General features: G+C 40.4%; 2 protein-coding genes across 2 annotated transcripts; one reads left to right on the forward strand and one right to left on the reverse strand.

The window, feature by feature from the left end:
- Positions 1-2435: 2435 nt before the first annotated feature.
- med9 (mediator complex subunit 9) lies at positions 2436-5026 on the forward strand. The gene is made up of 2 exons (XM_031867910.1): positions 2436-2527; positions 2739-5026. Exons 1-2 carry the CDS (start codon positions 2448-2450, stop codon positions 2956-2958), a joined length of 300 nt encoding a protein of 99 aa, XP_031723770.1. The 5' UTR covers positions 2436-2447; the 3' UTR covers positions 2959-5026.
- LOC116394657 (dexamethasone-induced Ras-related protein 1-like) lies at positions 3717-5092 on the reverse strand. Its single transcript, XM_031867909.1, has 2 exons — positions 4736-5092; positions 3717-4617 (listed from the first exon to the last, which is right to left on the reverse strand). The coding sequence occupies exons 1-2, from the start codon at positions 5004-5006 to the stop codon at positions 4094-4096; spliced, it is 795 nt and encodes a 264-aa protein (XP_031723769.1). The 5' UTR covers positions 5007-5092; the 3' UTR covers positions 3717-4093.
- Between the last annotated feature and the right edge of the window lie 13264 nt (positions 5093-18356).

Genomic DNA, 18356 nt, shown 5'->3' on the forward strand with positions numbered 1-18356 from the left:
AAAAGCTGTAAACTGAACTAAATCGAATTATGAATAGCTGGTAGCTGAACAGAATTGTTTGATAAATGTCTGGGAGATAAACTGCATTGCTGGCTTAACTTTGTTTTAAAGAGCAGCTGAATTGTTGGAATGATAGGAAAGGGATAAAGGGGGCCAAATATAGTGTCAGCAACGAAAGGTGTTGAAGTGAGAGTGATAGTGTAAGAATTTATATGAGCATAAGTGTTCGGAGAAGTAGTTGAGATGTCATTCAAGTCTCTTAGTTTGATTAGGGGGTAAATCATTAGTTCTAAGCCTCAGTAATTGCAGTCATTACAGCATTTTACAATCATGCCAGTGTCCCTCATCTGAAATGGAATGAAGTGCTGCTGCAAACAATCAGCCTTTTGCTCAAAGTGCTTAACTGATTGACGAACGGGCAGCAACTACACAGTCGGTTTGCATGTCTCCTTTGCAGCAATAACACCAGCTGTAAACAGTTAAGGACCCAACGAGGTGTGCTAAAATCAGTGATTATTTAGGCTCCATGGAACTGAACCTCTGCTTTCTGGGAAATGTGAGTGCCCTAACAGACACTGATGGGTATGTAGTTTTATGGCAGAGCCAGTTATGAGTAAAATGAAGCACCTGAATTCATTCAATTTTCACTGAATCATATAGTTGATTCACTTAAGGTGGTTTCGGACACTGGTTGAGACTCTTGACTCTTGATCCATTTTACACACACATGAATGTATGGCTAGGAAGCTTTGTTAATTTAATTAAAGATGATTTTGGATTACATAATGATCTGCAGCTGACTGGCTAGTTGGTGAAGGTTTCTTTCCAAGAAGCTTCTCTGGACTCATGGGAATCAATTTCCTGTCAAATGAAACACAAATATCCTTAATGCTCAGTATTTATTAGATTTAAGAGCAGGCAGGACATCTGCATCCTGCCAGCTCTCTGCTGGGAGGTGACATACTGTATCTGTGGGAAGCAGTCAGAGGCCCTTTCATGTCATCACAGGGGCTGGCTGGGCAAGGCAAGTCACTTTGAGAGTGCTATGGAGGGGTTCAACCAGAAGAGGCCTGAAGTCACCCAGGCTGTAAAAGTTATCCAGGACTCCCTTGGAAGTCATAAAACACATGTTTACTCAGCACATGAGATATTTTCCATAAATATGCTTTTGTTTCATCACTGGAGTTCATGGGAGTTTATAAAAAGCCCGGTATTTATAAAAAACAGTATAACTTTGGCCTTTCTCACTGATTTTGCGTGACATCATTTTCATGTTAAGTGATTCATTATTTGTTAATAGTTTATCATTGAAATTTCTTAGAAGTGCTGAGGGATTAGACTCATTTATTCAGAAGTATTTCTCAAGACAGTTTATGACACGAGGGATTTTGTGTGAATCTAAGCTTTCTTTAAAAAATGGATAGCCAATTCAGACACTAACTCGAAATAAATTATTTTATATCCTCCTTGCACATAGTTAAGAACGACCATTACACGGTGTAGAGGGAAAACATACAAATTCATTTATAATTGATTAAATGGTGCTTCATTGGGCTTTTAAATAGAACATTGAACTTCAGTCAACCATATACAAGGAAAAGTGATTTTTGCCTTTCTCCACCTATATTGTTGCTGAGCTGAGGGAAGGATGTGCGTGTGAATAGAGAGTGTCCATCCATCCATCCATATTCCACCGCTTATCCTGGGTCGGGTTGCGGTGGCAGCAGGTCAAGCAGGCCGACCCAGACCTCCCTCTCACCGGCAACATGTTCCAGAGAGTGTATTCATGAATATATTTTTTTATGAATATTCATAAAGAATGAATTGCTTTAGAGACCAAAAGTTCCCATTTCAAGCAAGTTTACTGATAGAGCTCTATGGCAGAATTATTGCTTATTTAATAGTTAAAATAGTCTTTTTACAGTGGTGATTTAAATAGCAACTTTACACTAAAACAAAAAACGAGATGAGGACATAATCAAAAGAGTAACATTATTTATGCTTTCCATATGGTCATTGTGATACATTGTGTGTGTGAAATTGAATTATTGGGTCACAAAATGGCCCATTTTTCCTCATCAATGTTGACGGGTCAGAGCTTTCCCCATGACCCAAAAGGTAAAACACTTGATCTACATAATTACCCTACAAACACAAATCTGGATCATATAATCCATCTCTGTAAATTCAGTATGTAACGTGCAATGTCATTCTCACAGCTACCACTCAGTCGGAGGTGTGACCAAAGAAAATGTTCAATAAGGTTAAGACTCACTAAAGCTACTCTTAATTAGGTCTTCACTGGCTGTGGCAGTTAATGAGAATGTTTCCCCGTGGTGCGAGTAGTGGGCCCGTTTGAAGCAGTAGCAGAATGTTGATTTTATGACATGACGTCATCATATGGCGCATGACGTAGACTATCTGCGCCGCGGAAGCAGGAAAAGACGATGGCGGTGTCTCAACCAACGCAAGAGAAAGAGAGCGAGGATTGCTCTTTGCTGCCTTTAGTTCATGATATTATCAAATGGTAAGATTACCTGCAGATTCACGTGTTTACTCGCTGCTCTGTGAAAACATCGTTGCTTGTCGTAAACAGTCGATTTGGGGGTGTAGCAAAACTGTTAGCTAAAACTAACGTTAGCTTATTCCGCTAGGCTAACTAGAAACGGTAGCTAAATGTCCAAGACAATGTCAACATGGCACTAACATTTCCCCATGTTCACCCTACTGTCTTTAAGCATGGACAAGGACAGCCAGGATGTCCACCAAGAACTGGCCAAGCTGAAGGTAAAGATCCAGGAGGCTCGGGAGCAGATATCCAACATGCCCGGGGTAGACAGCAGTCCGCTGGAGCAGCAGCAGCAGCTAGCTACCCTGCGGGAGCAGGTCCGCACCAAGAACCAGCTGCTGCAGAAATACAAGAGTTTGTGCATGTTTGACGTGCCGAAAGCATCGTGACAGCCGAAGACTGGATTACTGCACTGATTGGAGGAAGCTCACAGACAGTCGAGGTTTTGTTTTCATCCTCACCTGTAGGGCAGTTGTGGCATTCAAGAACACGGGGTGGACAAATTAAATGAACAAGGACTTCTTTTCCCTCAATTGCATCGCAATGTAAATTGTTTTTGAATGTCACACACTGTCACTTTTTTACCTTGCGAAAATGCAAACTTGCTTTATAGTATTTGTATTCAATGTAGTTTTTCAGTTAATCCTTTTCTGTAATATCTTGCAATTTTTGTATTAAAATAATTGATTATCAACTATTGGCTTACAGCCTTATTTGATTTGCCAACTAGTCATACACATTCTTTTAAGCCTGTGACCATCATAAATTAGCCTAAGCATCTTTTTGATGCAAAAAGTAAGCAACGTGATTATTCATCCGGTTGCTTTTAAGGGGATTTGTTTGATTTAGGGATTTGTGTCAATAGTGGAATATATAATGCCTATCCACATTTAATTGGTGCATGGCAGATGGCTGAAATACAGTTGAAAAAACATGTTAATGGTCCCTGTTGACCATTATGTCAGTTATCTGCTTGTAAGAAGTGACAGGATGAGCTATCGGGCATGTATTAACAAATGAAGATTATTTAAAGTGACAACCCAGAGGTACTGCTGCATGACATTTGTGAGTGCAGTGTTTTGTGTAACTTCACTGTGTTTTGCTTGAAAAGAAAGAAGAGGAAGACAGACTAGGAAAATAACAAGTGGTTTTATTTTCTCTTTTATCCAAAAGTTGACGTAGACATAAGTAAACATTTAGATTCAAATTTGTTCGTAATGCAACAAACATTCAAGGTCCAACAAGTTTGGAGAGGAAAAAAAAAAAAGCAAAATGTAAACTTTTTTTTCTGCAGTGCCGTTCTCTGCAATCTAATATAGAGGCAGATTTGTACAGTATTTTCAGAGCATCTACTGCATCACTTCACGGGGACAGGCCTATGAGCTGGGCCCCATGTAAGTGTCTCATCACAGTTTGCATCACAATGCGTCTCTCAGGCGCTGCAGGCTACAGTGTTTTGGGCTGTATGCACAATGGCTTCAGTTTAGTCTCAGGACGTCAGCCGCACACAGGCAAAGAAAAGTGTCAGCATATGATGCAGCCTTTCTCTTTGGCCTGGTTGCCTCCTATCGCTTTCTCCTTTATGTACATCAAGTCACTCTGCACGCTGGGTCTCCGTGCAAACGGCGCCACGATACCATATGCGTTCCCATCTTTGCGCTTCTTGCTTTTGAAGGACTTTCGGCGAAGAACCTCGCAGTACTGCAGGGAAACCTTGCAGTGCCGACCGGGGCACATCTCGTTCGGCAGCTTGGCCAAGGTAAAGAGAGTCTGAAACATTTGGTCCACGTTGGTGTTCTTCTTCGCTGAGATTTCAAAGTAAGCGCAGTGCTCGTCTCCACCAACCAGCTGCTCGACCTCGTCCTCCTGCACCTCACGGTAAAAGTCTCTGTCACACTTGTTGCCACAGATCACCAGCGGGACGTCCACGTTCTCCTTGGTTTTGTTTCGCAGGCAGGACTTGGACTCCTGAATCTGGCGCTTCAGGCGCTGCACCTCTTGGAAGGACTCCCTGCTGTCCAGGCTGAATACCAAGATGAACACATCACCTGGAAAACACAACGGAAGACGCGTTCAATGTCAAATAATAATAACAGTTTAATAGCGACATATGCACTCTGCAAACTGCATTATGCTATCGGCGTGACGTTTTAAAGCTCAACTCACCAGTTAGAATTGAAAGCCTCCTCATTGCAGGAAACGGATGATTCCCAGACGTGTCCAAAATGTCCAGTTGGTAAACGTCTCCCCTGATGCCGTAGAGTTTCCTATGAAAGTCCTCAATGGTGGGTGTGTACTGGTCGTCAACTTTCTCGTTCAGAAACCGAGAGATGATGGCTGTCTTTCCAACTTTAGTGGAGCCCAGAATCACCATCCTTTGGCAATTCTTGGCCGGTATGTTGAACTCATTCTCAGATGGTGCCATTTTCTTAATCATGCTTGCAGCAGTTGCACCCGGAGGTCGATGGTGCTGTAGCAAGAGATGTTTTTTTTAAGTCCTTTCAGTGAAGTGAGAGGTTCTAACCTCGCTGTCTCTCTGAATCCTGAGTAGAGCAGGCTGGGGATTTATCGGGGAAGTTAGCCGCGCCTCCCAAATGCGTCATGCCTCACGCACCAGTTTGGGGAGCTGGAGCGAGACACGATATTATAATGTTACTATAGCTGTTTTTGTGCGTCAGCCCTGTCCACCCCTCATCAACAGAAAAAGGGGAAAGATAGCTTGTTTCCAAAAAGAAGGCTACATCTTTTAAAACAAGTTGCCATAGTTTCATGCGTAATTACCACGAATGAACTTCCTATGAAATGTCGATTATGTCATTTGACATTTTTTAAATCTTAAAAATAAAAGTAACTGCGTGCATACTGGGTTTTAATAAACCTCGTATGTGCGTGGACCTAAACAGCATTTTCTTTGTTTAGCTTATAGAAACGCAGGCAGTATTGGCTTTATCTGTTTCCTCAATCACCTGTAATTAGTGAACAGACTTTCCCTCAGGAGAGAGCAGCGGGATGAAGTGAGGTGAGGAGAACGCAGGGGCTTGTTAAAACTGCAAAAGTGTGTTTTTGCTCTTAATAATCTTCATACTGACTTTATGACTTGATGTGTGATGTTGTATAATCAGCTTGTTCTCATAGGCCTATGTACAGCGGTCTTATATTGAATTCATGTTTTTTAAATGTGCTTAATTCCTCTTATCTATTGTAGTTATTGTTTAAAAACTTTTTTTTATTAGATTAAAAAAAAAATGTATTCATCATATATAATAAGGTTATGCCATACATTGTGACCAGTATACTGTATATCACAGTCCTCTGGGGGGGGGGGGGGGGGGGCAACTGAAAGTCTCATAAAATGCAACATGCAATTAAATGACATTTTCCTTTACTTAAGGTAAACAGTTTCATTGGGATTAACATATATTTCAGAGTGATTGCCAAAAGGGCAGCAAAAACATTGTTACAACAATAAATACAATACCAACCACATAATCAGGCTATGACAACTGTCACATGCGTCTAGATTGAAAACAATATCCAGCTAAGGAGACTAAACAAGCACGAGTTTCCAAATATATACAACACATTTAGAAGCAGTGGCAGTGCTATCGTCCAGATCCTTCATCAAATTAGAATCCAAGAGGATAATGGATTTATCCAACTTCTAAACATAAAAGCTTTACATCTGCTGGGTGAGACGAAATGTAACATCATTGTGAATGCAAGGAACAATGAACAAAAATAACAATGAGAGAAGAAAAAAAAACCTAACTAACAGCGGCAATGGTGCCTGGAAGTCATCGAATCAAATTTGTATTGACTTTCTTGTATGTGTTAATTAAAGTACCCCAGAGATCGTCTGAAGATAGAGCCCCTCGTTTTTGACTGAAACTCTGCTCATCCGCTCTGCCACCTTACTCACTTATCACCTTTATCTACTCTTCTCTCCTGTGAATCAGTGTGGAGGGAGAAAATTACTTCTAAAAGAGAAAATCTTGTTTGTGGTTCATGTGTTACTTGTGCTCCCAAGACGGTTTCAGCATCTACACTATTAACCATGTTAACCATCTATTTAATCAATTATTTCCATAACTTTTCTCCTATACATGAGCCCCGTATTGCTTCTTCTATTTGCCGTTGTTTTATCATGTCTGAACTTGTGTACATTACAAATTATAATAAGAAATAAGTTATACAAACACAGATAATATATCCATCACGTGTTATTTCAAAGAGCTGATAAAGAACATACGCCAAACCACACAGTTATTGAGCTTTTAGGAAAGGCTATTATGATAATAATTCATTATAAATTATTCTAGCCATAAGGATTTGTCAGTGTGTCAAGATTCCCTGAGTTTACAAACTTGCATCATCGCTGGATTAAGTTGAAGGAAGCAGCAAGGTTCAGAAGGTGGCCATTTAAATCATGAATCATAAACATTTTTTACACAATGTCCAAAACAGATCTAAGAAAAACCTATGGTCCTAAGTCGTGGTATTTACATTGGTTTCATGTGAAACCTAAAACCTGCCAACACTGATGACCTTCTTTAGCCCTCTGTAGGGCATTGGGGATGAAATCAGATAGGTGTGCTTAAGCCTGGTTGTTCCCTGCTTGATCAACGGGTTTGTGTAACCGGGTCGGAGTGAACCATACCGCCTTCACTATTGGTCAGTAATTAAGCCAGTGTATTCCCAGCGATGTGTATAACAGCACACATGCATACAGGCTTGTTCAGCACGGCACTGCCATATAACACTGCAGGCAGTGTTATATGGCATAACAAAACTACTACATATTTACATAAAAACTACATACACCTGCACAAAAACACGATAAGAGGGAATATCATGAAACACATCGGTAATTATTTCTGTGCATTTTGATAGGCCAGTTGTTTAAGGCATTTAATTAATTAATCACATTTTTTTGATTATACACTTGGATACTAGCGGTAAAAATGTAATTGAGTTTTTTTCTGCACGCACTTATGTGTAAGACAGATTTAGACGTTATTCAATAAATCCCAAAATCTGCTTCATAAAAAAGGTAGCAGCTGACATAAAACAGGTCATGGCAAGAGCTTAGCCGTTAGAGTTTCTTAATTTCCTTGGTCAGAGAAAGAGAAACATCAACATTTCAACTGTGAGTTCTCTTGAACCTCAATGACAAATACATAGACCCTGACTTACCTAAGACCCAGCTCAGGGCCAGTCAGTGAAAACACAAACCGTACAGTATAATTCGTCTTTAAGGCACAATCTCTTTCTCTGAGGGCCTCTCGACTCGGGTCTTTAGTCTTAACCTGTGTTTGTGTCTCAGCCTGTTTGCAGCTTGTTCTGTTTGCAGGACCTCGACACATGCACTGTCCTGGCAACGTCGCCCTCAAGCAGAGTAAGCACACCAGCTGCAGCCCACTGAGGCCACGGCCAATGATACGCATTAGACTCATTTCCTTCTCAGCCATGTTTGCCTTCATCTATTAGTGCAGAGGACAGAAAAAACTATGAGGACACCGAGCTTCACAGCTGATGTTTTTATTTATTTTTAATTGATGAAGTGATTAAAGCTGTGTTCAGTTAAACACATCCAAGCCATGTTTTAATATGAAGGATCCAATCTTGTAAAAAATAAGAAAGATGAAATAGGAGAATGGATTGTCTCGTTATTTTTTGCCAGTTAAAATACGATAAAGGCTAAAGACACAGCTGCGGCATGGAGAAGTCTGAGAGTCTTTTTGCTGCTAGGAGCTTTTATGTATTTATGCTTACGCCACAGAGGCAATGTGTGTCCGTACAGCAAGGCCAATAAAGTCTGCTGGGTTTACTTGTTTTCCAGAATATTTTTTATAACACATGAGCAGGCCATGTGACAGTGAGACAGCAACAACTCTAGATTCTCCAAAGAATTCTTCCAGATATTACAGCCATTTAATTGTTTTCGGTTGACAGTTTCTAATTTTTTTCTTGGTACTATTTTTTTAAAATGTGGCAAAGAGTTTGGATTTGTTTTGTTCCCCTCCTTCGACTCAAAATCTCTGACCTCACAAGAGGATGATAATTGAGCTGTGTTTGTATCCATGTATTTTGCTAAAATGCGCCAGTTTGCTGGAAAATATCTAAATACAAAAATGCTAAAAAGTCATCTGTAGACTATGTGCAATGAAGCCTGCAAGTGTAGTCGGCTGTGTTTACTGGAACAACCAAGAAAACAAAATTCGAAGGACATTTTTTTAATATTCCACAAATGGATGATATGTTTATAACATCATCTTTCTCTCTCTGCAGAATCACTACTGACCAGTTTAACTCGGCAAGATAAAATCTCCCCTTATGGAGAGATACGACTTGATTAATTCAGTCTTGCTGGTGCAGGAGAGGCTATCTGATCTTGTATTCTGAGGGGAGGTGGGGTCATTCTGTGTTTTCATGGCGTGAGACTTGCGGCTGTTGCGTGTCAGGCCGGGCCATGACTGTTCAAACTGTTGAATGAAGCATGATCCTTCAGGTTTCCAGTACAAAGGCTTCAGGTTTCAGAGCCAATCAGAGCTTTGCCCACCACCTGCATGTTTTGATAAACCTACAATCTGTTAACTGTGTTATTATCCGTGACATGCAAACTCATGTCAGACTCCCTGCATGACGTACAACATGTGAAGCAAAACAACATTCTGTGTGATTTTAAGGCCTCCATGCACAATCAGGGTTACACTCTTTCAGTATTGTATGATCTGATGTCGGCACCAATTTCATCCCACTCTGAGGGAAACATACCCAGAAAATGATCATGTTTGATCCATCAATGTCATTTTAACCTTTTATGAGGTGATGGCGGTGGAACTCTTATGAAGACAGAACGCTGCTAGAACTATAAGCACTCTTTGTGTCAGTTATCAGAAATGATTTGGCATTGGTTGACAACATCACATGCACCGAACAGATGGCGGTTCAGAGGGTTCTTCATGACCTGTCTGACCTGCGATTCTTCTGAACAGGTGGTTATTTTGCTAATGGACTGAAGAGCAGTGAACGCACAGACAAACACATCGGATTACGTGGACCTGGAGACCTGAACTCACCTTACAAAGTAGGAAGGAAGTCAATATCAGTTCACTTCATGAAACAAACAGAAAGACTGATAGTTACTGATACTACTAGCTGATCAACTAGCATCTGAGCACAAGGAAAAGTGACATTACATCTGCAAGTCAACCTTAGACACTTTCGACACAGCTTATTTTATTTTTTAATAAATATGTCTCAAACAAATCCTCAAATCAGGTATGTAGTGAAAAAGAATAAATTGATTACCAATTTTGTGTTTGGTTATTATGCGTATAGCCCAACCTTTTTCAATTTATTTTAAGCTCTGAAGTGTGGTGAGGGAATAGGTCCCTGAATACTTAACATTTGGATTCATAATGGCATGCAGTGATCGGTGAGGGTAGGCAGTATATTTATCATTAAAGTGGATAGAGGCATATTTACAGCCCACTTTATTTTTTTAGATGTTTTTTTTCAGTTATTTGGGAAGGTGGTCCTCAGAATTCAGTAGTGGGCCTTATTCCTTAAGATTGAGAATCACTTGCCCTGCTTTATGTTTCTTAGCTCTCAATTTCTACCAACCTGTATTTGTGGAGGTGGTATGATAAACACTTTAACAAAAGGATCACATAAGTCAACTCAAGCAACACAGGTTACAGGTTGTTTTAAGGTGGATATCAAACCTGTTATTAAGAGCTGCATGTCATAAACGTAACATGAGATAATTTCTTTCCTTTTGAGTCAGCAAACAAAAGAGCTCCGATGGAAAATTGGCCGCAGGCGCTTTACTGTTTCCATGAGGCATTCTTCAGACTTGTATCAGAGGTAATGGTCAATTCCAAATCTGTGTTACTTCACTGAACAGTGAAGTTGGTAAATGTGACTACCATTGAGTGATCATATAAATCCTTAACCTTAGACGTCAGCAAGCTGCTGCCCTTTGCAGGACTGTTTACGTAACAGCTTCATGCACAGAGGGAGAGGGGAAGAAAGGAAAGAAATAAAGCTAGCAAGTCTTTGGTGAGGATTGATACATTTAATTCCACCTCTCTCTCTGTCTCACACACACATACACACACATACACACACTTTTAACATAAAAAATTAGTAACATCAGCTGTCGCACCCTCCAGGCAGTTATGCAAACATTTGCGATGTCCTCACCAACACCCCTTCCCAGCCCCAAACAAATATCACATTAACTCCAGTTGGTACATGAGCTGGTGTATGAAACATCTCATCTGGGCTGTGTGTGAAATTGTATCAAGATCGATGCAGTTGGTTTAAAAGCATCTTTGTATGAATTTGAATTTCAGCAAAGTGTAAGCGTGGTTCTCAATTGCTCACTGCTATGACACCTAAATGACACCCAAAATGCCCTCCCTCTAACACTGCATTAGCTGATCGCAGGTCTCCAAAGGTTGTGCTTCATTACAATTCATCACGGTTTAATGCAAACCTCGTCGTGACTAATGCCACTAAAAGCCCACTCATCACTCACTATACCAAACTGGCATTTTTTTAAGAATAAGGAAGAAATGAAATTGAGTCCAATACAAGTTTTATTATTCATTGATATAGAAGTTTTTTTTATTTTATTTTGCATTGAATCCTTGTATGAGAGAATATCTCTCTGGGTGCTACAACTCAAATCAGCAAAGCAGGATTTCATAACAGAAGATGAGCCATTGTAAATATGCACAAACACGTGGCCTGTACTGCCCATTTCCTCTGTTTTTGTTTACATCTATGCAGTAACCAGCGCCCGTTCTGACTCAGTGTGACGCCAATCCCACCAACTGAGGGTTACAGCTCAGTGGCCAGCACGGACATTACCGTTTGACTAATAAGGCATACTATATGCACGTTCTTTTCAAATAATTACACAGGCAGCATGCACAGGCATGCTTACAGCGCCGGTAGTGGGCTTCAAGTTGGACACAAGATAGCCCTCCTAATGAAGTCTGATCTGCGTGTATCTGTGTGAGATTGTGCTGATCTCCTTTGGAGTTTGAACAGATATCTAAACAAGAAGATTAATTTGAAGACCAATTCAACCTAAACGTAACCTTACCCTAAACCAAGTCTTCACCCTAAAATGCAATGACTTATGTTATGGGGGTGTGCATTTCCCCCCCCATTTTGTTCCCAAAAGGACAAGTAAATCACACCCACACACACACACCAATGGAAAAAAAAACTGTGAATGACATTTATTTTCCAAATAAATCAGCGGGACATTTGGAAGACTGAAACCTACATTTTTAGTATCACGTCTTCACTGATTATGTTACTTCACATTATGCTGCTCAACCTGGTAACTCACATCAACTATACATGTAGCAATCAAAATCAAAACAACACCATGCCCTTTGCCAAATATCAGGAAAAAGTTCCAAGCCATTATGATTGACTTATTTTGGACAAATGGCTTATCTGTAAAAAAATCCCTTCGTCATACTTCTTAAAAAATCTGCTCCTGAACTATAAAAATACTGCATTATGAAAGCTACTGAATGTTAGCTGGATTTCTTGAGCCCCTTTTGGAGGTTTGGAGTTGGCTAACGCAAAGCTGATGGGTACACATGTCTCAGGTCATTTTGTGAAACTGTATATGTCCCACTGCTCTTATGTGATTAGTGTAACAAATGAATTCCTGCAAGGTTACTGTAATATGTGACGAGACTCTAATGATGGAAGACTTTTATCAAAATCAAGCCTTTTCATATTTCAAAGCAGCACATTTCGTTGTGTTGTTAGTAAAACAAGAGCCAAATCCAAAATATGACTTTCTTTACCCAACTTTTTGATTCCTGTGTTAAATGAGATCAAGGGAGTTAAAGACTGTCAGCGACTGCTGAGGGGAGATGATGCTAACAGAAGGACCCTCATCACCGAGTTGCTCGCCAGCTAATTAGTCCACAGTGAGAAAAGCTTGTCTCCTGCTGTTCACAGTCAGACTTTTCACCTTTATACCACCGGCAGTTGAAGGCATCCAGTGAGGCCGTATTGCTTCCTTATCCGATTTAGTCTTTCCCCATCCAGCCACCGGGTTCCCGCCAAATGTCCTTCAATAAGTCATTTCATGTTCATGTCATTTCGTGTGACCTAGTTCCTCTGGTTGCGCATGCTCTGCGTTAACTAACTTAAACATCAGTTGTGTGTAAAATATGTGCCAAACTATCCCAAAGTTATTGCCACAATTCTTATAATACAAAGTAATTAATTGCTAGGATATACATTTTCCGTTTTACTTACTGGCACATGTCAAAATGGTTACACAAACACTAAATAGAAAGTTATTGGAGAAAACAAAATGTGAATATGCCCTGTAGACTATTATCCACCAAAGGATCCGAGAATTATTTTCATAGGTTCTGTGTTAAGTCATCCCTGAAGTGAATTAAAGCTCGTATGGAGAGACGTGAAGAACAGAAAAGTAGAGAAAATCACTGCGAGGGCTGACTGAAAACTCTTTATTATCCCTTAATCTCATTTGAGAATAGAAAGACAAGCTGTTCCTGGCTAGACATTGTGGGAATAGACAATTGTGGTTTCTGTGGAGGAAGTCGCATCTATGATCAGATGTACTTTAATACGTAGCTAGGGTTTGACTGAGTCCAAAGAACATTTTCAGAAACAGCTCTATAGAAAGTTACTGCCTCCAGGAAATATTCTGTCTGGGTGAGTTCAGGTAAACATATGTAATGGTTGTGACTGCACATGAACCAGCAGCAATATTTCTCCATGAGACAAAGGTCCACTTTTTTACTGGTGAGGATTTCACTCAGTTTGACACATCAAGCTTCTGCATATGTTCATTTTAAAGCTGCGTGTTTCCTCTGCTGATATTTTGTCTCAAATCTAGACTAATAGTGAGTGCAGGGTTTTGAAGGAATGAGCTGAGCGATAAAAAGATTAGGGCACCTGTGCCTGTCTAACTCTCTTCCCTTATACTGGCACCTTCTGCAATCAGCGTACTGGTAAATGAAAGGACAGCTTACTGTAAACCCCAGTAAGTGCACCAGTGCAAACATCAAGCTATATTTAGGGAGAAAGAGAGAGGTATTGCAGTGAGAGTACGGGTTCTTGAGAAGCTAACGAGGTCCAACCAGTCAAAAGCAATCAATATACAGCATGGATCGACCAAAAATAGAATTTCCTCACATGTTCCTGTTGCTAAATGTGGCAGAGGTGTCTGTGGGTTATTTGGACACCATGTGACAAGATGAGGGAACAGTAGGCCATGCCCAATCTGTTGGTGATCATCAAACTGGAACTCTTGGCCCCACAAAAATCATTATCAACAGCAGGAGTACACAGAGAGCGAAATTAATGACAGACTGGGTCAATACTGGCTGCCTGTTAGCCTAGCCACTGCACCAAGCTAATTGTGTATAATTGGTTCTAGCAGCTCTGTGTGCATTAGTGGCTCTGAGTCCACCATGAATTGGATGGACCTTATAGAGGGACTGATGTTCTAATAGACGCGGATGTGAAAAGGTGGTGCAAACATATAGAGCCGATGTACATAGCACGCGCACACATGCCCGTACAAACTCATGCACACATGCAAATGCTGAACCCGGGTGCACTCTCTTACCTGAGCTCTCATCTGAACCTGTGAGCCATCTTAGTTCGCTCTGCGTCATGGCAGCTTTTGTGTTCTGACCATCCCTCATATCTTAATTTGGAAAACCATGTTTATGAAGCATGATAGTGATCAACATCCCCGATGAACAACCCTGTGCACCCAATGTTTCTCTAACCTCAGGGAACCTGGCTAGTTACGCCTTACTCAGTACACAGTATACTCGTGTGTGTATCTCACTACACTATGTTTTACCTGGGATAACCTTGCAGGAGCCTTGCATTGCTTATGAAAAATAGAAATGAAGATATGCAAGGATCGATAAAACCAGGTTGTCTCAACACTCGTGACCCCAGCAAATTGTGACATTGCAGGGATAGGGGATATCTTTAACTTTAAAGGCAGCAAGAACAGAAAGCCATACTGACCAGAACCTGTTTTGCGTGCATTGACTATGGTTAAAATGAGTAGATTATTATTTATAACCCACATAGTCAGAACACTTTGTCTGTGTTGCTCATTAGCACTGAGGTGACCTTCTACTACGCGAGACTGCCCACTTATACAAAACACTTGCGTCAATCTTTCACTTTGCTGAATATTAAATGGACTAACACAATGCTCTGCAAAAGTAATTTGTTGAATTAAATACTGAGGAGAAAGAAGTTCTTTTCATTTTTTTTTATTTTTCAGTTTGGAGAACCTCTCACTGAACTTAATTTCCATGCCCTACTTTATTTTAAATTGGGACTTTCTCACATGGAAAATATATATATATATACATTTTTTTTCTCACCATATGCCAAATTACACAAGGTTCACCCTTTGTCACAAGCACAATGGATACAGACAGCGATAGGCAGCCAGGTGATGTAAGACAGAAGAATAATTAATTGTTCCCTCACTGCGTTGAGTGTGGTCACCCTGTTGACACCTTAACATGTAGTATGCATGGTTATATGGTTATATGGCTGATTTGATGGTCAGGTGCATTGAGTATGTAAAACATAAATGGACAGCAGCCTAAATACATATATATGGCATTGAACTGGCCTCCCACAGTCACTCTAGACCCTGCTAACAAACGTAATGGTTTGTGACATCTGCCAGCACACTTATAATGTTCCAGATGTTATGTAATCGAGGCGGAGAGGTGACGCAAAACTGAATCAAACGTTTAAGTATTAAAAAGGCGACGGTTGGCTTGTGTTGCTTAGTAATGCCTCTTAATGTTTATTTGTTGATGAGATGCAGCGATACAGAGAGAGTGACGGAGAGAAGGAGGGGGAGTTTGATGTGTCAATTAAATGTGATAGTTGCTTTCCTTTAATGGTTCATCAAAACTAGCTGCGTCTCTCCGCTTTTCTTTTAATGGGTTTTCTTTGTGCCTTTGACAATCGAAGAAGATATTTAGTGAGAAGAGGAGAACATTACTTGGATATAGGAACAACCCTTAAAGCTATACTACAACGTTTAAAAGCACACCCAGCAAGCATGTTGAAACTATCATTTTGAAGTAATATTTTCAATTTTTGCTGTGTGTTACTAATATCTCTCTGAGGAGTGTGGTGAGTGCATGCAAGCTTGTGTGCATACTCGACCCATACACTCAAAGTCTTGCAAGCGAAATGTATCAACAGGCACTGTACTGTATATTACTAAATGTTTTCCTGGTAGCTTAGTTCTTACAGTTATAATAGTTGCTCTGACCCTGAGTTGAGAGTATATCCAGGGACACTGTTAAGCAGGGGAAAATATTTCAATAGCACTAAACTCCAGAGATATCAGAGGAAATATAATGAATCCTATGGCTGTAAAATATTAAGTGTGATGTTTCTAAGGTTTTATAAATACGTTTACAATTGATTTCTTTTCCGTATAGATGTTGTTTAGAAGGACTGGTCAGATAATTACGCTTTTTAAGGAAGCCTGAGTATTAGTAGAATCCAAGGCAAACTAAACACGAAAGAAACAATGTGTTTTGTAGAATAAGCAGAACATATGATGTGGTTAACAAACGTCTTGCTTATGCTTATGATGACTTCTTAGTCTGTCCAATGCTTGATGTTTGCTTTTATGTGAAATGAATAATGAAGACAGATAGTCATTGATTGTCTGTTTACAAAAAAAACAATTAGATTAAGGCACTTTGAGTAACAAAATAAGAAAGATGGCAAAGATTAAGTTTTGTTTTTTTCGGAAAAAAATGTCTATTCATAGATAAAGATGATATGCTGGTGGAGAGTAACGTCAACATTTAGATTGTCCAAATCCTGTGTCTAGACAGAAATTTGGCTGAATGTGGACACACATATTTGCTCCTAATGTACTCACCTTGAATTCTAAAAAGAGACTACGACAGCTTGTTTTTGTTTTTGCTGTATCCATTTCTGCCGTAGGTTCTCATTTTGTTCCGTTCACGTCATTAAACAATGCTCATTGCTGTTATGCGCAAGAACACAACAGTTTGTCGTTATTAACATTAACAAGGACTAAGTAATGCGTCTGGAACATACGCAAGAAGTGGATAGCCCTGAACACTGAGTTTCAGCCACGACGGCAGCAGCAGCAGCAGCAGCTGGGAGGGAGGGACGTTATACCAGACGTGCGCTCCCTCAGTACAGCCAGAGACAAGAACATGCCTGCCCTCATTTGGACCTACATTGTTATCTTTTTGTTGTCGGATCCAGTGACCCATAACGACTGCATATAGAAAAGTTCAGTCTAAAAGGATTAGTAGTAGTTGTTTGCTTATTCTTAGTTACAGCTAGAAATGTTATGTGCGCCACACTGTTACAAAAGCTTGATTAGTGCTGGAAGAATGTTTACCTCAGCTGCTAAGAGCTGGCTTGATTTACTCCAGTGGTGGGCCGTCAGGGCCTGCAAGGCCTTCTCTGCTGGCCTAAACAGAATCACAAAGTTATAGCTATTTTATAATTTAATAATTTTTCATAAATACACTACATGTATTATAATTTCCCCCCCCATTATCTTATTATCTCATTGCACAGCTCCTGTCTTCCTCAGTTCCTCTGCTTCCAGTGCAGCTTGTTTTAAGTAGAGCTTTTATCCAATCAGATTTCACCTCTGTGTCTCTAGGTAAGAACAGAGGCCCAGGCCTGCAGACTCTCAAGTGAATCCCTTTGCAGTTTAAGTGAATGGGGACGAGGTTGTTGATTGTCATGGTCTTCAACCAATCACATCTTTAGTTTGACATGTTGGGCGTATTATTCTTTGACGTGCCAGAGCCTGCTAGCTGGCCTACAAGTACGTCAGCATTAATGGGCAGCTCAGTTTTCAGGTGCAGCTCTGCAGTGAGGTGCAGCGTGTGCTGTGATTGGTCAGTGGGCGAGCACGTGACTATTGCTAATCTGCTGCTGTATTCAAAGCTTCTTTTTTGAATAAAATTATTGTGAGGGACAATTCAGTAGCGGCTGGATGTTATTAGGGACATGCCCCTGTGTATACTTGTCTGACTACTTGTGTGTGATGGTCAAAGTTGAAGAGAAGAGTGAAGACACTAACTTTAACTCCTTTTACGCATGAATGGTGACTTTATCTTCACATTAAACGAACAGATAGATATTATTCAGCAGGTTCAAGGTCAAGCTCTCACAGGATGAAACAGTTTGAACTTTAATGAATCTCTTTCATAGCTGAGTGCAATAGAGACAAAAAAAATCCAATGAAAATGACCGTAACACTCTGTTCTCTCAAGAGGACATGCAATAAAGTGCAGAATGACACGAACGGATGAGAAAAGTGCTGACTTTCATAAACTCGGTGGCAGTATCACAGGACCTTCATGCTAAGGCCATCGCAGTCAAAGCACAATTAAAAGAGCAGAACATTATCCGAGGCACTTAGCACGGCCTGGGCCAAAAAGTAGAACCTGTAGTGGTAAAGGTTAGCTCGCCAACACACACACACACACTGGACAAGCTGTTCTCTCTCCCGACTCAGCAGGCCAAAAACATCCTGGCCTGTTTGTGTGCATGCACTTTTGTTGAGCACATCTTTACACCTTGCTGAGTCCAGTTTCCAAATTACTTTTTTCCCTCTTGTATCTCCCTATCAGAACAGCTGTGCACACACACACACACACACACACACACACACACACACACACACACACACACACACACACACACA

Source organism: Anarrhichthys ocellatus, unplaced genomic scaffold (genome assembly GCF_004355925.1).
Source record: "Anarrhichthys ocellatus isolate YVR2014 unplaced genomic scaffold, GSC_Weel_1.0 scaffold40, whole genome shotgun sequence".
NCBI classification, from domain to species: Eukaryota; Metazoa; Chordata; class Actinopteri; order Perciformes; family Anarhichadidae; genus Anarrhichthys; species Anarrhichthys ocellatus.

Coding starts and splice junctions, on each gene's coding strand:
- LOC116394657 (XM_031867909.1), bottom strand. CDS start 5,006: ATGATTAAGAAAATGGCACCATCTGAGAATGAGTTCAACATACCGGCC. Junction 4,618..4,735: donor GAGGCTTTCAATTCTAACTG/GTGAGTTGAGCT, acceptor TGTGTTTTCCAG/GTGATGTGTTCATCTTGGTA.
- med9 (XM_031867910.1), top strand. CDS start 2,448: ATGGCGGTGTCTCAACCAACGCAAGAGAAAGAGAGCGAGGATTGCTCT. Junction 2,528..2,738: donor GTTCATGATATTATCAAATG/GTAAGATTACCT, acceptor ACTGTCTTTAAG/CATGGACAAGGACAGCCAGG.